The sequence below is a fragment of the Vanessa tameamea genome, chromosome 29 (genome assembly GCF_037043105.1).
Source record: "Vanessa tameamea isolate UH-Manoa-2023 chromosome 29, ilVanTame1 primary haplotype, whole genome shotgun sequence".
Taxonomy (NCBI): domain Eukaryota; kingdom Metazoa; phylum Arthropoda; class Insecta; order Lepidoptera; family Nymphalidae; genus Vanessa; species Vanessa tameamea.
The window spans coordinates 4,572,470-4,593,659 of NC_087337.1; the positions used below are offsets into that span (position 1 = coordinate 4,572,470).

General features: G+C 37.2%; 1 protein-coding gene across 2 annotated transcripts in view; it reads right to left on the minus strand.

Annotated features, from left to right (window-relative positions):
• Positions 1 to 21,190, minus strand: part of LOC113393707 (pantothenate kinase 3) — a 42,748-nt gene that overhangs the window by 11,513 nt on the left and 10,045 nt on the right. The window contains exons 1-3 of one of the 2 annotated variants that reach the window (XM_026630731.2): positions 12,895 to 13,223; positions 1,658 to 1,734; positions 33 to 145 (exon numbers count right to left, since the gene is read on the minus strand). In XM_026630731.2, the coding sequence (XP_026486516.2) occupies positions 33 to 145; positions 1,658 to 1,734; positions 12,895 to 12,930 (226 nt within the window). In that variant the 5' untranslated portion in view covers positions 12,931 to 13,223. Of the gene's footprint in view, positions 1 to 32; positions 146 to 1,657; positions 1,735 to 12,894; positions 13,224 to 21,190 lie in introns of those variants that run through there. The other variant, XM_026630732.2, reaches the window with a different exon arrangement.

Consider the following 21,190-nt stretch of genomic DNA (forward strand, 5'->3'; position numbering starts at 1 on the left):
GTTACCAAATCTGTAAAGGCAATTACACTTACGCGGTGCATTGTTGTCAGGGGGTGTGGGCGGTCCAGATTCCGCCATTTTGATTTCTTTGATAAGAGGCGGCGCTTTGTACGGCGACCGTCTCGTTTTTTTCAATTGATTACTCCTAGAAATAGATAGAGACACATTCACAATAATATCAATTTATCTTTGCCAGTTCCATATTAAAAAAAAAGGTGGGTGTTCTTTTGTACGCGTGCGAAAAGTTCTATTTCTTCGGCGTAATTATGAATATCTATTAAGTGCATGAAAAAAAAATGCAATAAAATCAAAAGTTTTTTTTTATGGCATTGGTTGGCGGACGAGCATATGCACCTGATGGTAAGTGGTCACCACCGCCCATAGACAAAGGCGCCGTAAGAAATATTAACCATTCTTTACATCACCTATGCGCCACCAATCCTGGGAACTCAGAGGTAATGTCCCTTGTACCTATGATTACACTGGCTCACTCAACCTTCTAACCGGAACATAACAATATAGAGTACTGCTGTTTAGCGATAGAATACCTGATGACTGGGTGGTACCTACCCAGACGGTTTTGCACAAAGCCCTGCCACCGAGTAAGCGATGAGGCGTGAAGTTGTCTATTTCGAGCGACTCGACACTATTGTCGGTTTGGCGATCAACTTGGTCATGCAGTTTACAAGACACCTTTGTCGAATAATAAATAAAAAATAAATAAATAAGATTCCACGTGTCCGATTCGCGCGCGTAGCTTATAAATGTATTTTTGCATATATTTACACTTTTGGTACACCTTCACCTTCGATGCCAGGGATATCATCACCGTCATCAGGAAACATGATACCAGGTACCACAAAACCACAATTTCAGAGATACAGATTCGAATATAGTTTTTTTTTTTAAATAAAGGATTAGTAGCATTGCCCCCATTATAAGGAATTACTGGCATTTCTATATATCCATCAGATTAAGCCTATTATAGCATATGTAATCTGTGCTAGGCCCCTCCTAGCCAATTAGTCAGGATAGAACCTGTGACTTTTCACATCGAGGCCAGCCTTAAACCAATTCCGTCCATTGGTGTAAACAGTCTTATAAATCTGTTGACAGTTTTTGAGTTTATCGCGTTCAAAGTACTTTTACGCGGCTTACGGTAAATCCAATGACGCATTAATTTTACTTTAATTATAAATAAGTTATTATATATATTATTGCGATAAAGAAAAAGAAAAATTTGAAACGAATCATATGTGCGATTTAGAAACATACTAGAGATTGACATGCTCTAAGGTATAGACTATAGACCCATGCACGTGGAGCTACAGCAACGCAATAAAATCACTCGGTGGTACGACATTGTGCAAGCCCGCCTGGATAGGTACCACCCATTAATTATACATTCTACCACCAAACAGCGACACTTAGTATTTTTGTGATCCAGTTTGACATAACATCTTAGTTTCCACGGTCGCAATTTTTTACAGTGCCTAATGTCTATGGGTGGTGGTACCACTTACCATAACGAGGCCCCTTTGATAGTCTGATTACCTATATATAACCACATAAAAAAAATCACTGGAGACAACTATGCAAACGGGTTAAAATGTTTTAATAAAAGTACCAGGCAAACATAAATAGTTAGGAGGTTTACCTGACGAGTGTCCTGGAGGGAGAGCCGCGCTCGGGCCGGCAGGCCGCGAGGCAGCTTTCACAACGGTGCAGACGCATCTGTGGACAATATGTTTACTTTTAATATTAAGATAGCATCATTGTATATTACTAGTTGTCTGCCACGGTTTCGCTTGCGTTTTAAATGTTGATTGTCAGCTGTTAGGTGTAAAAAAGTTTGGAATTCATGATTGCTTCATTCCAAAGAACATCAGTCCGACAGACAGAGTTACTTTCGCATTTATAGTATTAGTATGTATAGATATACAAAACTTTAAACTCAATCTATATTTACCGATAAAAATATGAAACGCGTCTATTCATATAATAAAATGGCGTAACATTTCTAGGCGTCTCTGATTTAAACAAAACAAAGTAAGAATTATCTCAATTGAGATTATGTTATTTACCGAATTGTTTGCTATCAGAGATTGTTTAATTTGTTTTTTATTCTTCTCAAGTTTTTCTAATATGTTTTGAGATTAATTTTTAAATAAATAAATATTGGACATCACATACATTACTCTGATCCCAATGTAAGTAGCCAAAGCACTTGTGTTATGGAAAATCAGAAGTAACGACGGTGCCACAAACACCCAGACCCAAGACAACATAGAAAACTAATTAACTTTTTCTACATCGACTCGACCGGGAATCGGACCCGGGACCTCGGAGTGGCGTGGGTACGCCACTCCGAGGTGATGACAACCGGTGTACGCACTACTCGACCACGGAGGTTTAAAACGCAGGGACGTAGCGGTTTGTATTGTCTAACGACTTACAAACTGTGAACGTTGTAAGACATTCTGTAGTATGTTTAGTGGCAGCATTGCACTCGTGCGACGCCGGGGCGGGTCGCTTGTTTAAATAATAAAATTCAAGATTCTTCAGAGCATATGAATACACGAGTAACTTCAGTTGATTATATTTAAAGATTGGCGTTAATTAATCGACCCCAATCAGCTCAATTTAAATATAAATGCCATAACTGTTCCATTAGTTAGACTAGTTAAGGTTATAGATCTATATCACTATAGTCCATTTCAATGGCAGGAGGAGTAAAGGTAAAAAAATAACTTTGACCTTGAATTAAAGCGCTACCATTGGTCGAAATTTAAATAATAGAATCGAATAAGAATAATTTTCAATTGTGTCCTATCATGTGCATGAACATGTGCAATGGTTAGTATTTAATCCTATTTAATTCTTTTAGGCGTTTAAATCATTGAGTTAAACGCCTTTTTGATTTAGTGGCTTGGATATACGGCTCAATCCGAGGTCCTGGATACAAAACCATGGTCCGAGTGATGCCAAAATCATTAAAGTTTCCTGTCGAGAAGTTTTAGGTATTGCTCAACGATTTAACTTGAATTTCGCGGCATTTCCAGCTCTCGATCTCTCTCTGTCGGGTTCTTTTATGACATAGTACATTATACCTATGCACCAGCCTAAGAAAATAATGGTACCATTAGAAAAAAGTGATTATCTTTAGATTTTGGGTAAGTTAGAGATTAATCACATAAATGTACGCTTATTCTCTCATTAAGACCCAGAGATATTTTTTATGGCGTAAGGTGGAGGGGCAAATGTGCCACCTGATATCGACCATCCCCTGTCCATAGACACTGGCACCGCGAAAAAATGTAACCAACCCTTATATTATCAACGCGTCATCAACATGGAAAACTGAGATGTTATTCCCTTTGCGTGACTGGTTAAAGCATCCTCCAAATAAAAACACGACAAAGTATTATTGCTCAACGTCAGAATATACGATGAGTACGTGGTACCCATACGGGCTAACAAAAAAGCCCTAACATGTAAACCATTTAACGAGTAAAAAATAATATAAGACAAAATTCATATTATATAAACATTACAAAATCCTGTACACACGCAGCTCACGTCCCGAGATCGATTACAACATACTTATGTATTGACGATTGAAAGTATGCGTGGAAGATTTGTTAACAATTTCGATTTATTTTGTAGTATTCAAACAGTCTATATTCAAATTATAAAGAAATAATATTTGTTTTTTTTTTTTTTTTTAATATAATACTAGCAATGCCTTTGAATGAATGAATTACTAATATTCCTATTTACGCCTCCTTTTAAGTTTATCACTTTCGTGTTAGCAGTGGGGACGACAATAACCCAATGGATCAGGATCGAACCTGCGATTTTTTAGATCGCTAGGCGGCCTGTTGTTTGTTTGTATGTTCGGGTTTATCTCCGGAACTAATGATCCAATTCCAAGTGTCATCTATACTGATATGATTAATGCGAAAGTAACTCTGTCTGTTACTCTTTCACGGCCGGATCGCTGAACCGATTTTGATGAAATTATGTATTAAGCAACTTGAACTCCAAGGAAGGACGTACGCTTTTCATGCAGAAACGTTCTATATTTCACATTGTCGATTTATGCAAATAGATAAAGATCTGCTAAAAAAAACCTTCATAAAGTCCAAAAATGTTCGGGGTCTGCAAGCATTTCAATCCGTCAATGTAAATTTAGTTTGGCAACCTCTGTGGTCGAGTAGTGTTTACATCGGTTTTCTTGGGTACGCCACTCCGAGGTCCCGGGCTCGATCCCGGCCGAGTCGGTGTAGAAAAAGTTCATTAGTTTTCTATGTCGTCTTGGGTCTGGGTGTTTGTGGTACCGTCGTTACTTCTGATTTTCCATAACACAAGTGCTTTAGCTACTTACATTGGGATCAGAGTAATGTATGTGATGTTGTCGAATATTTATAATCAAACTAGGTTATGATATAGTATGAATCACTTTTAGTCATTCACTTATTTCCCTATCATTCCCTACGCGTATGCTGTATGCAAAAAGAAAGGTATTAACTGTAAGACAATTGTATGTTCAACGGGTTATTCTTAGAGGACACAGATTGTTGAAATTCAATTGGAATTCAATCTTCACCGAAAACGAACCAGTGGCGCTCGTCTGAACTTGAAACCGCAATCATCAGCTTAAGATTCCATCGCGGCTCTTCTCTCCTCTTTAAATTACTTACGAGAAGACAGTGTCAATTATTCTTTCCAGATTAACAGAGTTACTTTCGCATTTTTATCATTATTAATACATATAAATCGTTTACATCAAAATACCTTGAAGATACGTGACCTCAAATCGCGAATTAATATAAAATAAAATTATCAAAACGAAACACTATTCATATAGAGATAAGATTGGTTTTCGTTTGATAATTTGTTATTAACGGTCGGTCAAGTATCGCAAATACAAGGTTCTATGTAACAGCGAGCAAACAAGTTATTTTATTATGAATATTAAAGCGAACAATTCTTTACATAACATACATAAACATAATCAGCCTGTAAATTTCCCACTGCTGGGCTAAAGCCTCCTCTCCCGTTGAGGAGAAGGTATGGAGCATATTCCACCACGGTGCTCCAATGCGGGTTGGTGGAATACACATGTGGCAGAATTTCGTTGAAATTAGACACATGCAGGTTTCCTCACGAACCCGAAATCATCGGTTAAGATGCACGCGTTCTAACCACTGGGCCATCTCGGCTCTTCAATTCTTTAGTACCGTGACATATTTACTTACATATATTAAAAAAAGAGAAGCACCGTGGAAAAGAGAGCCGGAACGGCCCGGGGGTTTGAACGCTTGCATCTTAACCGATGATTACGGGTTCGTGAGGAAACTTGCATGCGTCTAATTTCAACGAAATTCTGCCACATGTGTATTCCATCAACACGCATCGAAGCGTGGAGCAAACCTTCTCTTCAGGGAGAGGAGGCCTTAGCCCAGCAGTGGGGAAATTTACAGGCTGTTAGTGTATGTCGTGGAACACCCAAAAAATCCGTGAATAATAGGAGACAAATAGAAAATGATAGAGAGGGAGGTCCCTGGAGGGCCATAACGCTTTTCCTTACGTGACGAATGCAGCCAGCTCGCTCTACTGTAGCCGCGTATAAAAACTTCGTTCCAATATATAGAAAATAATTTATTTATAATATATGTTAATTCTAGGCGGAGCCGCTCAGTAATTTCGGACTTTTAACGGAAAATATTTTTTTAGCCTGACTGGGTTTTCAGTCGACGTGCCATTTTATTTAACATCAGTTTTGCACAATTCATACGATTTTCACCATAGCAATTCACGAGGCAAGTAATATAAGAGTATAATTTCCTACTGCTGGGCTAAACTTAACCCATCACGCTGGTCCAATGGGTATTGGTGGATACCGACGCGACAAGATTTCAGTGTTTATTGCCTAAGATTTGAACTCGCAATCATCGGTTAAGACGCACGCCTTCTAACGGCTTACGTATTAACAAAAAAAAAACACACACACAATATAGGTTAGGATAAAACCTAACCTATTATTCATATAATAAAAAAAATCCTAACCTATAGTGTCGCATTCGCAAATAGCGATTTTTAAATCAAAAACAAAACCTTCGCACGTTGTATTAAAATTATAATTGATAAAAAAACCAACGAAACCCTCATTCGATAATTTTTTATAAATAAACCAATTATCAGCACATCATTTCGATAATCTATCAAAAACAATCAACCGATTAAGAATGACAACAATAAATCAACAGATAAACGAGGCTAAGCAAGAGCTCCACTCAAATAAGCTTAGCAATTTAAGATTCAACTTCCCAATTACGATTCTCAAAACATACACAGGACCACAATTTTCGATCCGGAAACCGAACGTTGTACAGCTGACTTTTGTTGATTCGGAAGATAAAGATCTTTTCAAGAAAATAATCCAAGTATAAAAAAAAAAACTTGCGTCTGTATTATACCTTCGATTCAAAGACTATATTATGTGATTCAATCATTACTTGGGGCAGTTTATAACGTCAAAAATACACGAGGCTTGATGACCATGTGCATAGCATCTTAAACGTCATTTAATTTAATTGTGCTTATTTCTTGAGGCAATGTGCATGTGTCTAATTTCAATTAAATTCTGCCATATGTGCACGCACCAAATCACATTGGAACAGCGTAATGGATTAGCTCCAATACCTAATCCAAGAAAGCCAGGCCTTAGCCCAGCAGTGGGAGATTTACAGCTGTTACCTTACGTTACTTTTACAGCGGATTTATGACTGTTTAGGTTCAAATATCCTACAAGCCTGGGGTGCACCTACATTGGATACGTCAGTTTCCGAACCTTGGTCGATATATATATTTATTCCATAGGTAACCGGACAGACAAATAAGTGAGCGGTCGCCACTGCTAATTGCTATTGATACCGTTAAAAAAAATAACAATTCCTTACTTCGCCAATGCTCCCCTTAGGAACTGCGATGATAGCTTTAGATGGTAAATTTAATTCAACTGTAACATGAAGATTCAAAACTGCTTTTAAGAGCCTACTTGAATAAAGAATATTTTGATTTTGAGGCTCACACACACTTCGAGTAACACTAACACAGCAATACTAGGCATTGAATGGATGATCTCACCTATCACCAAGAGTATTTTGTATATGATAAAAAATATAGTACAAAATTTTGTCTCAAACTCGGTCATCTGTCGATATCGAGTGTTTGTCATGTTTCTGCGTATGACTACTGATATCTTAGTGATAAGAAAGTCATTGGTCTAATCCGCACGTTTTTGAAGTGATAAGTTCTTATGGAAGAATAAACCGCTTCGTTATGTAACGCGTTACGGCGCTGGTCTGTCTGGCTACCCTTTCTCTTACGCATACAGCAGCCGTAGGCAGGAGAAGGAGCCTCCTCATCTCTCACTCTAACCCACAGCGCTAGCCGTATTTCGGAAAGTTTAAGTTATCCCTTCTGTCGGGCGTCCCGAGACGCATATTTTAATTTTTAATATTATAGGATAATTACAACCGATGGTTGCTGTTCACTACGTAAAACCTTACTGAAAAACACTAAGCCAATATACATTACACTTAACAGAAGATGTAGTAGTTCTCGGCGTGTTATACGCTGCGTGTTTTTTTTTTAATAGTCACAATGCCCCAAATTTAGTAAGGAATTACTATTATTCCTATTTACCCCCCTAAGCTTATCACTTGCGCTATTGACGATTAGCAGTTTCATTCGCTTTATATTTTATTGACGACACAAGAGCGAATTTCATTTTCTTCTATTGTAAGCTTATAGGGCCTTTTGTTCTGCAACTTTTTGAAACTATTTCTTGTCTGAATATGGGAAAGAATTGACTGCATTTGTGTTTGCGTACACAGTGTACACTATAATATGCCCAATATTTCGCTGGAAAAACGCGTTTATGCTTTTCCCCAGATAAATTGGGATCATGTGGAGAGGAATACCCCCTAAAAATCCATCGATACTCAATCTTCTTCGGGGGACGTCACAGGATCGTTTACGACCATGACGCTCTGCTCAATAGCCTCCTTTAAGTACATGACTATATAATTGCCGAAATCGGTCACAGAGACCAATATTTCTCTCAAAAACGAAAACAATTGTAACTTCTAGATTAATGTATTTTTCAGTTCATTTATATTAACAGAGACACGTAAATAACATTATTCGAATTACACGTTGACATTTGACACGTGAATACATCGAATATTCAGAATTTAATTATTTCGATGGCGAAAGTTAACTTGAACGAGAATAATCAATTCGATCTACTTATAATATCGTACGATACTAACTTTGAAGACCACAATAAGTAATAGACCGTACTCCCACAGCTGGGCAAAAAATTATCTTAACTGAGAGGATTTGAAGATGACACTAAGGCCCAGTACAAGATCACAGGAAATTGGTAAACATTCTTGTTTTTTCGGCTAGGAAATTTAAAATTTTCTCTAATCACTCACTCTGTTTATTGATGTAAACTGCATGAAAATCCATTGCGTAGTTTAAAATATCTAAGCGTTCAAAGGCCGAAGCGACTTTGTTATCAATAATTATCATTTTACGTATAATATACTTCAAGTCTTTGGTGATTTCATTGTTATACACGATGTCCTTTCTCTTGACCTCTACTGGAGTACTTAACAAAGCCATTAGTTTAACGACACGTAACAATATTATTATTTAATCAATTATTTATAGATGAAAATCTCTTTATCTAACACTTTATTGAAAAAAAATATTATTTTGGTTTTTGTCAAAAAAAAAAGTATAATTGTATAATATGTCTAAGCCTAATAAAGGGATTTATAAATAAAACGTCATCAAAACGTCACGTGCACCTGCGCAGTATATGTGCAGCGTCCGTATTCACAGGAGCCTTTTTAAACCTGACCGACGGACGGACCACTGTATGTGTTTTGACGGATCGGTATTTTTCACTGGATCTGGAACACTGTCGTGAGTTGATATTTATACAACTAAATATAATTGCAAAAAAAAAACAAAACATATATGTCTTTTTTGGCCCATCAGTGTCACATACAAGCGATGTCTCGATCTCCTCGAAGAGACAAAGTGCCGCCGGTATTCTAGTGGATTTTCTCACACTTAGCGTCGGTTAGTCCCGCCTCACTTAATTTGGGGGTAACCCTTAAATGCATTTTTCCGACGAGAAAAAAAATAAAGCAAATATCGATAAGCCGGCACAGAAAGTCGCTTTTGGGGGAGGGAAGATCGCTAGAAAATTGCATGCACGCGGACGCTTCTTGTCCTTAAAAAGGGGCTGTATATACGTCAAAACCGAGCGCTGTGTGAACGAAGTCTAAGCTGAACGTAATCATAGATATACAAAGTCGAGAACAACTTACATGACATAATACTACTAATCTCAGAATATACAGATAATTTCACTGTAAATTTTTAGAGGAAAATCATAATTCTCTTGTCGTTTTTTCTCGAACCAGTAGCTTTTATATAATTACAAGGAAAGGAGATTTTCTCATTCTTTAGAGTAATTTAACTAGTTTTCAATTGCATGCAAATAATTTATTAATATAAAGCAATAATAATAAAATAATAAAAAATGACATTATTAATATAATTTCTTCTTTTTTCACGATTACATCGCGTAGTTTACACGTCACTGAGCGCAAGCATTATAAAAAATTAACTCTATTAAATATTTTTTGCACAACGGACCAAAAGAAGTATAACTTAATGACCATTTAACTCTATTAAAACACATATGTATAACACGTATACTTTCGAAAATAACAGTGTCACTGTATAAACACGAGAAGAAAAGTTAAACCTACTTCACAGAGTAAATCCTTCCTTCCCATAATAAGATTCCACAGCTATTTTTAACTTGGCCTATTGAAAAAATTAAAACTCATATCGAATTATCGTGTTACTCGATGCAAAATTAATTAATAATAAAAAAAATGCTTGGCCAAATACTACACTACACTTAACAATTGTTGATTTCTAGGCAGGATAAAGATAAATTTATTTGTACTTTATTGATACACTATACAAATAAATTACTGGAAAAGTAAAACTACTGAGTTTCTTGCCGATTAATCTCGGTACAATCTACTTTCTGAACCGGTGGTAGCTTTAGATTCAATATTTTAACACGACGAATAAAAAGTATAGTTGAATTAAGAATATTTTGATTTACATTTATTTATGATTCGTTTAGTGTTCAGCTGGAATAACAGATTCCGATGATTCAAAGCACGCGTTTAATAAGTATAGTCATGGAGTTTTTTAAAGAAATTCCCATTGACAAAACGGAGTAAGGAAAACCGAAGGATGCGCGTAAAGCAATGAGGAAATAGTTTTTTGTTATCGCCACTAGCGAATATAGCTGTTCGCAAAAAGGCGCGCCTCAAAGACGTATTATCAGCGTACTTTAACAATAGTAATCAAATTTTTATTTCATCTCACGCACACTGATACATGTCAGCACGAGCACACATACGCCGACAAACATAACTATAATCCTATTCGTGTCGTTTAAAAAGTATTCGTTATATTGGCGTATTCTGCGATTTGTCTAAAGCATTTGATCGTGTTGAACACGAAATGCAAAATTGTACGCCACTTTTATTTAGGCTGTATCCGTGTTGTATTTATTTATTTTCTCTTTGTGATGTAAAAGCATTTAAGTCAAAGGGTTCAAACAAGTTTCCATTGATGGAATAAAATTTTCTGAATCTGTGGTATAAAACGGGTGTTCCACAAGCATCAATTTTAGATCTTTTACTATTTCTAATATACAAAATGCGATTCTTTTCTATGTTAAAGGTATTTATGATATTTTATTGTTTGTTCGATAATACTTCGCCATTTTTTTATTTCAGAGTAAAAACATAATTATAACGATAGAAATCAAGATGTGTACTTCGTAACGCTAGAAGGCAAAATGATAACTACTTTTTAATTTTGTTTCCTTGCAGTTATGTTATTGATGTAACCTCGATTCCTCGTTTAACGTCCCTAACAGGAGGACTCAGCTCCGCAGCATACGTGGTTAGAAAGACTGCTAACTGATATTGATACCGCTCGTCTAATATATATTTTTTATTTTCATAGCATAGGGCGTGTTACTTTATTTTTATTATACAAAAGTGAAAGAAGCTGTCCGGTCTGTTTATAATTTTGGAGTTGGAGACTCCCTTCGGGGTGACTAACAAAGTTGGAATACTCTCAGTTGCGGCACATGTACCAATGGTATGAGTATTAAATTTTTTCACAAAATCAATGATAACAAGTACCCTACGTGCTATTCCAAGCTATAATCTTAGTGACAAATTCCAATCAGATCCGTTCAGCTGTTCTGGTGTTATTGGGTAACAAACGTCCATCAATCCAAGCGTTCTTTACAAAAATAATAAGATTTTCACCTTTGCTTCTTTACAATAAAATTCAAACGACCAGTAATAATTACAGCAGACAGTGGACAAAAAGTTAATTACATTAAAAATAAACGTATCACTAATTTTTTGTACAAAATTATAATTAATATTTTAAAATTAAATATTAATTATTTGATTAATTCTCGACTTTTATGACAATACGAACTGTGTAAATTCCGTGTACGCTTTCAGTGATTTGAATCTGCGAATGTCGAATTTGCAGCGTGAATGAACAGTTTAAGGAAAGACTAATATCGTTTTTTCTTGTTATATTTATATTTCCTCACAAGACCTTTAAGAAAATTATCTTATTGATTTGTTACACACATTCAATTAACAACCGAAGAACCGACGGCCGATGGGACCGACGAGTTCTCGAGTGGCGACCATGGACCGGAGGACGCAGCGTGGGTAGGCCCCCCACAAGGTGGTCCGACGGCCTGGTGAAGGTCGCGGGAAGCCGCTGGATTGCACAAGACCGGTCGTTGTGGCGATCTTTGGGGGAGGCCTATGTCCAGCAGTGGACGTCCTTAGGCTGAGAGATGAGATGATTCAATTTTGGATAAATAGGCCATCTGATGGTAAGTGATCTTGGGAACTAAGATGTTCTGTCTGTAGTTACACTGGCTCACTCACCCTTCAAACCGGAACAAAACAATACTAAGTATTATTGTTTGGTGTTAGAACATTCGATAAGTGAGTGGTACCTACTCAGACGGGCTGGGACAAAGCACGATCACCAAGTAGAATCATGATTAACAGAGGATGGGGGGCGGCAATCTTCCTTAAGCTAGGGCAGCTAAGATATCAAATCCGCCCTTTGTATGAGGGTTAGATATATTATTATTATTATTTATGTCATTTGTCCCATATGAAGCGAAATATAGTATAATGTTGGAGCGATTCCAGAATAAATTTGCTAGATACTTGTATATGAAGCTGTATGGGGGGGGGGGGGGCGGGGTGCTATATCCTTACTACCCATTGATGTACCGAGAATTGTTTGTCCTAGGCATGGTAGGGTACAATGAACTAAGGGTAAGAAGAAGGAGGAGAGGTTTTAAGGTATTGATTGGTGGTCCATGATGCTAATGTATTAAGACAGTTGAGCCTGTGCGCCCCAGATAGATATGTGTGGCGGAGACATCGACCGTCGTTGCTAGCGGTGCCCAACGGACGAACCAAGTTACTCAAGGAGGCGTCACTGACGCGCACGTTACGTACCCTCAACGTCATAGCCGAAAGGGTAGATTTGTTTTATTGCAGCCTGAGTGAACTCACAACTGTAGTCACTTGGACTATACCATATATAACGTAGACTTATTTTAAATATAGTTAAACGTGCTGTAATATCGAATTAGGACAACAATCTCCTGTACTATATGTATACAGTTTTGTATTATAAATAAATAAATAAACTTACACGATGAATTGTTATCACTCCGCTTCTTTCCGCCATTTTTAATAACCGTAAAATGAAATAAATAACAATAACACTAGTATCACAGATTGAATAAATAATTATATATAAAAATAAGTTAATCCATATCAAATATCATCATCAATATCCAAACTCAACAAACGTCCAACGTCCAATAGATTAATTAATATATAATCGATTATTTTATAAAGAAATAAATTATAATATATAATCACTGCGGACACTTCGATTATTATTCGTATATCGATTGAAAACATTTAAACAGATACAACGTAACACGTCCGCACGCGACGACGGTCGCGTACCGAATGAGCGTCGATGCGTTCAAATTCCACATATGTAAGCGTACACGCAATTGATAACGATAGTAAAACCAACGGGTTATTTGTTACGTATGATTTTAATTTGACAGTGGTCGAGCGAGCAGCTGATGACGATGTTTATTGACCACCGATCAAAGTTTAATAATTTTAATATTTATTTACCTTTGTGATGTTATTGTATTGTGTTGGTTATTGATGAAATAAACATTATTATTATTAATAACAGTATTTAAAACGGGATATTTGCTTATTTTATATATTCACGAGAACGAGAACAAGACATTCGTAGATAATGTCGAAATATCGAGCTCCACCAAATAAAAATAAAAAACATGGGAAATATCCCGTTTTGAATACTGTTAGTAATAAAAAAAAATAACCATGTTAATTTAAAATGTTATTATTATTATTATTATTTATATATATATTGATATATACAGGGTTATTGGTAATTCGACGTATTCCCGTTAGGAGATGATAGGGGTGATTATTTGCGATAATTTTAACCCCCACATGCATCATGCAAAAACCATTTTTGAGTTATCACGTTTTTTAGATTTTTTCGAAATAAGTCAAAATTGCAACTTCAAAAATGTATTAAAAAAAAGTATCAATTAAAATCTATTTTTTTCTTCTGATTCATAAAAACGATTAAACACTAGATATTTTTCAATATTTAAACAATAATTATCGGTCCTAATTTAAAAATGCGAGACAGAAAATGATATTATTTCAATATATTTTTTATTTGTTTCCCTTCTGCAGATTATTTTAAAAACATAATCGTTTACTTAGCTTTCCGAAAATGTATAAAAACTAGGAATTTATTTCAAAGCAACCGAAATAAAATGATCAGAAAGGGCGCTGGTGGAAATTCGTATTCGAACATGACCGAATTCGTACAAAAGGTCCCGGTCACCTCCGAACGGAAATACGTCGAATTACTAATAAACCTGATTAAGTGTTATCAATAGCCACGTGGTGATCTACAAATCCTGTTGATATAAATTATTTATAAACCTTTCACGACTTAACCAATAAACTTACAACGCCCCCCCCCCCATCCTCAAATAATACTAAATAATTTTATCTACATGTTTTTTTTTTATAAATAAAATTAACCTACGTTGAAATTCAATTTTCTCGACTCGGTAGGTGTCTGAACGTCGATAGTCAGACATGATGAATTAATTACTTATCAACGTACAGTAAGTGACACAAGTAATGATACGAAATCTCATTACGATCTGATATTCTATCAGCGATTGTCGACGATCGGACTTCCGTGGCCGATCAGACGATAAAAAAAAAAAGAATTACATACTCATTATTATTATTATTAATAAAAGATACTTATTAAACGCAATACTTGTATTTACGGCCGTAACGACTTGGGAACCTTCGAGAAAAGAGCGTACTCCTTCCTGAAAGGCCGGCAACACACCTGCAAGCCCCCCGGTGTTGCAGATGTCCATGGGCGGTGGTAGTCACTTTCCATCAGGTGAGCCTCCTGCTCGTTTGCCACCTCTAATACATAAAAAAAAACACGATTTCGCTGAAACTTATTATTCATATAAAGTTTTGCGTTTTGGCGACATTATTTACACAAACGCAATTCTGACTATTCATTAAAGGCGAGATCGACTGATTAATAAGAGATACGTAATATCCACTGCGTCATCACGGAATTCAATATATTTGTTACGGTGTTATTAGTATAAAAATCTATTCATTTCTACAGATATACATTGAAACGAAAATATATCAAGTATCATTTAGCTCTGAAATCCTAATTTAATTATAGGGAGGTGTGGTGTGTCTATTTACAAGTAAAGGTCGTTCGCATTTAGGGATTCGCAGTTCTTACTGTATAATTTACTCGAACCGTAAAGTCAAATTAACAACTTTGATATAAATTAAATTAATAAATTATTGGACAACATCACACACATTACTCTGATCCCAATGTAAGTAGCTAAAGCACTTGTGTTATGGAAAATCAGAAGTAACGACGGTACCGCAAACACCCAGACCCAAGACAAGATAGAAAACTAATGAACTTTTTCTACGTCCACTCGACCGGGAATCGAACCCATGAAAACCGGTGTACACACTACTCGACCACGGACGTCATCTCGACCACGGAGGTCGTCGATAGAGGAAAGGAACGGAGATAGAAAGAGATGGGGGGGTACATAGCAGAGATAAACATAACATATACATACATAAATACATTACAGGTATACATATATACAATATGACATATTAATGACATAAAAAAATTATATCGCCTAACGTTAAAATGGTCTATGTCCTTGAACTTCAAGCTAGCTCTATACCAAAATCGTTTTAAAAAAAATTCATCAAATTCGGTTCAGTAGCAAACCACTCTAAAGAGACACAGACAGTTATACTTGGTGGTAGGGCTTTGTGCAAGCCCGTCTGGGTGGGTACCACCCACTCATCAGATATTGTAACGCCAAACTACAGTACTAAGTATTGTTGTGTTCCGGTTTGAAGGGTGGGTGAGCCAGTGTAACTACGGGCACAAGGGACATAACATCTTAGTCACCAAGGTTGTGTTGTGTGTTATTATTCATATATAATATAATTCTACAATAAAAGTAGCTATTTCCCAGTGAAGTCCATTAAAATCGGTCCAGCCGTTCCAGTACCAGAACAAACAGACAGACAGATAGACAAAAATAGTAAAAAAAAATATTATTTTCGTATATACGTACCGTGTATACATACATATGCATTTAGTAGAAAGCGGTTATTTTAATATTACAAACAGACACTCCAATTTCATTATATGTATAGTTGCGAAAGTAAATAATAAATTCCCCTTAAACTTAAGGGGAAGATCTATAAGACCATGGTCAGACCTGCTGTTCTAAATGGATCAGAGTGTTGGGCTATAAAAGGGATGACTGAAAGTCAATTGCATGTGGCGGAGATGAGAATGCTGAGAGGAATGTGTGGTGTTACGCGAATGGATAGAGCAAGGAATGAGTACATAAGAGGAAGTTTGAAAGTGGCACCGGTAACCGAGAAGCTATCTGGAAACCGGCTCTCTTGGTATGGGCATGTTATGCGGAGGAATGAGGACCATGTTGTGAGAAAGGTTTTGAGAATGGATGTGGATGGACATAGAAGTAGGGGACGACCCAAGAAACGATGGATGGATTGTGTGAAAGACGACATGGTTAGAAAGAATGTTACTTGTGAGATGACGTCCGACAGAGAAGTATGGAAGAAGAAGACATGCTGCGCCGACCTCAAGTAAAATTGGGATAAGGGCAGGAGGATGATGATGAGTTGCGAAAGTAACTCTGTCTGTCTGTTGCTCTTTAACGACCAAACCATTGAACAGATCTTGATGATATTTGTTATGAAGGAAGCTTGAGATCCTAGGTAGGATTTAAGTGTACTGTTTATGCGTAAAACCTGACGACGCGCGGGCGACAACCAGTACTAAATAAAATACAGAACCATTTAAACTAAACAGTATCACGCTTAACGCACTAACGTCATAAACATATAAATGCATACGCAAATATTTTTGTTATTGTTATGTTCGTGTTTATTTTTATAATAATCTTATACATTAATAGTGTAAGCCGACTTTTGTCCCAGTGACTATGGGACGATAGCTGCACGTAAAATCGGTTATGGTCTCACTTTGAGGAGCTCCAGCCGTAGACGTGCAGAAAAATAAAGAGGATTCTTGTTTGCAGTTTACTAAATTGTTACAATTTAACAAATAATTTGAAAAATCAAACAATAATAATGGCACCATTGAATTTTCATGTGCTTAATTTGTGTTTATAATTCATCTCGTGCTCGGCGGTGAAGGAAAACATCGTGAGGAAACCTGCATGTGTCTAATTTTAACGAAATTCTGCCACATGTGTATTTCACCAACCTGCATTGGAGCAGCGTGGTGGAGTATGCTCCATACCTTCTCTTCAACGGGAGAGGAGACCTTAGCCCAGCAGTGGGAAATTTACAGGCTGATTATGTTATTATGTAACAAATAATTAATTTTAAGAGAGCGGAAAAAAGGGTACGAAAATCCTAAAAAAAACTTTTGAATAGACACGAAGTTTCGCGGGAGACCCACTAGTAGATTTAATTATTACTCTTATTAATAAAATAATTTCAAAATCAACTCTGACGTCATCGGAATGAAACCTTCCAAAACATTTTCATTTAATAAAATATTTCCCGCTGTTTTAATACCGCCTAATAATCAGTGAGCCCTGATTCGAAGGTGGGAAGGTTTGGGGTTTTCAATACTGGGCGACAGGGGAGGCGATCCGGTTCCACCTGAATCTTTGGATCGAGAGGGGTATAGGCTGACGCAGGTGCTTACCGGACAACCGTTAGGACAAGTTGGCATGCCCAAGCGACCCTGTTATGCCCCCTGATGAAACGGAGTGGTTATCGCTGGTTTTTTTATTGGGTATTCCGGTGTGCTGGGGCAAAAAGGGGTTCTTGGCACCGCTGACTCTGTGCGGAAACGTATGAGAGTGTTTTTCAATGAATTAAAAATGTTTTATTCAGAAACGGGGTAATGTCGTGGGGCATAACAGCGTGATAGGTCAATATCTAGAACCTGTCCTTTCGTGAGGCAGAACTCTAAATGATACTCAAACGATACGAAAAACTACCAAAAATCCTTTAAAGGTAAGAGTATTATATCAAATTCAAGCTCTGTGTCAAATTTCAACTCAAAATACGGTTCTCACTTTACAGAACTTTAAAAAAAGCCTTTTAATCCATAGACAGTCCATAATGTCTTTTCAAATAATCCAACGAACAATCAAATTAATAAACTCAGTGTCGCATTCATTTATGATAATAGCCGATATACTATCTAAAGCAACATTATTTCATATCGGACTGGCAGATCCAGAGATTAGCGCGTTCAGACAAACCAATTTATACAGCTGTAAATAATAGCCGCTTTAATTTCATATGGATATAAATATTTACTAGCTTAACCTGCGGCTTTACACACGAAACTTGTAATACTGCACACGAGTAAAGTGTAAAAAATTATAACCATCTGAAATGTTTGACTTTAACGGAGAGACTGTTTAAAACATTCACAGAGGTATACAAGGCTGAATGGAAATGCCCAGAGTGTATGCGAGCTGTAAATTGGGATAAGGGCAGGATGATATGACCTAAAGCACACAAACCTTTAAGCAATTTTACCCCTTCGAGGGGTAAGTTAACAAAAACGAGCCTATGGTCAAATATCATCTAAATCGGTTCAGCAGTTTAAGCGTGGAGGTAACAGACAGAGTCACTTACGCATTTATAGTACATATATCGTACACCATATAACTCAATTGGTTTACGCGGCGCCAGTAAATCACACAATAAATAAATAAATATTGGACAACATCACATACATTACTCTGACCCCAATGTAAGTAGCTAAAGCACTTGTGTTATGGAAAATCAGAAGTAACGACGGCACCACAAACACCCAGACCCAAGACAACATAGAAAACTAATGAACTTTTTCTACATCGACTCGGCCGGGAATCGAACCCGAGACCTCGGAGTGGCGTACCCATGAAAACCGGTGTACACACTACTCGACCACGGAGGTCGTCAAAAACACAATAGACCACCAGACGGTATTTGGTTACAACTACCCATAGACATTATCGCCAATGCATCACCAGCCTTGAGAGCTAAGATAATATGTCCCTTGTGTATCTAATTACACAGGCTCACTCACCCTTCAAACCGGAACACAACACACAACAATTCCAAGTATTGCTGCTTGGCGGTAGAATATGTGATGAATGGCTGGTACCTACTCAGACGGGCTCGCACAAAACCCTACCACCAAGACACTTCCGACATCTACATCTAACATCGTCACAACAGTTTAATCAAAACCTTATGAATTAAACACCTAAATTCTCACGGTCCACTTCGTCCATTCATGAAAACCGCTCTATACAAGTTGAGTTTAATGCGTTCAGATAAACAGGCAGGAACACAGGATCGCTTGCGCAAACAACCGTGACGACAAATAGACTGACCTTGCCTACGTCACTGACGTATAATATTTGCAAATAATTAGAGATTCACACACACACACACACCATACCATTGGGCATTATATATTACTTAACACTTGTACGATATTTGTTTAGAGGTGTGTCCGGCGTGAACAATCATTCAACTGATATTTATATCTGGAGGACGAGGCATTGTTAGTCTAATAGCTAGGAGCACTAATCGGAGTACCGGTCATGGTCATACGAACGACTGACGCGACGGTCATAGGCCATAGGAGCGTTCCTTGTACTTCGCTGAATAGCAAAGTTCGGGAATTGGGCGGAGAGGTTCAAGTCTCCTTACAGGAGGGAGACTGACGGTTTTAAAGGAGATGATGATGACGAATGATGATGCTGGTGATGGAGAGCGGGATTTATTGTTTCAGTCGTGGCCATAAGAAGTTGAGGCCTCATATATTTTAACGGTCCAAATTAAAATTGCAGCCGTGATGGCCTCGTGAACGCAGGTATTTTAGAGGGTAAGTAAGAAATCCATGTATCATTCCCAAATTCCACTTCACAGGTATAGTAAAGTGTTACTATCTCACAGGCTAGGCTAATCCTTCGTTTGAGGAGAAGAATGCAGATGATGGTGTCCTTAAGATGTTTTTCTAAACAACGGAGCACAAGATGAATTACAAACATCTCTTAAGCACATGAAAATTCAGTGGTAAATGTCTGAGTGTGAACCTGTAATCTTGGGTTATTTTACAATAAACCACTAAACAAACAAAGAAGTAAAATAAGGAAATAAGTACGTAACGATTTACGTCATTCGAGACACATAACAGGATATACCCAAATAACTAAGGACGGGACAAAATAGACAAATAGTTTTAACAAGGAAAATGGCCCTTATTTCCCTGTAAATAAGGATAAAAACTTAACAATGATTCAACGGCATTCCCTCACCACAATCAAAATGTATTTTGTGAGGGAAATTTTATCGATAGTTTATTCGGAACATCTTTGACTAGAGGCGAGCTTTTAATTTGAACACTCAACTCTACTTCTAGAACAAAATTTGGTGACTTCCGTGTTCAATGAAGCTGTGTATGATATTTTGCAGGGTACAGGGGGTTCAAGAAACTGGGGCGCCTTTTTTTTTTTTTTATGGCATTGGTATATGGGCCACCTGATGGTAAGTGGTCACCACCGCCCATAGACAAAGGCGCTGTAAGAAATATTAACCATATTCCTTACATCACCTATGCGCCACCAACCTTGGGAACTAAGATGTTATGTCCCTTGTGCCTGTGATTACACTGGCTCACTCACCCTTCTAACCGAAACACAACAATACAGTGTACTGTTATTTGGCGGTAGAATATCTGATGAGTGGGTGGTACCTACCCAGTATTATAATTAAATGTTGTTATTTCATTTTTAATTTATTGTCATGATTTATGTAATACGTAGGCTGACGGGCCTATGGGGAACCTGATGGTTAGTGATCACCACGGCCCATATACATTGGCGCTGAAGGAAAACATCGTGCGGAAACCATGAGTCTAATTACAACGAAATATTGTCATATTGGATCCACCAACCCCTATTGAAGCAGCGTGGTGGAATAAGCTCCAAACCTTCTCATCAAAGGGAGGCCTTAGCCCAGCAGTGGGGCATTTACAGGCTTGCTACCTTAAACTTACGATTTACATTTGTTTTTTTTATACAGCCATCGAGCCGCTCTCTACGTGCCAGTAAAGTATTTCCGCTCTCTAAAATTAATTATTTCTTAGATCCTAACAATTTAATAAATTACAACCAAGAATCCTCTTTATTTTTCTGCACATCTACGGCTGGAGCTCTTCAAAATGAGACCGTAACCGATTTTATGTGCAGCTATCGTCCCATAGTCACTGG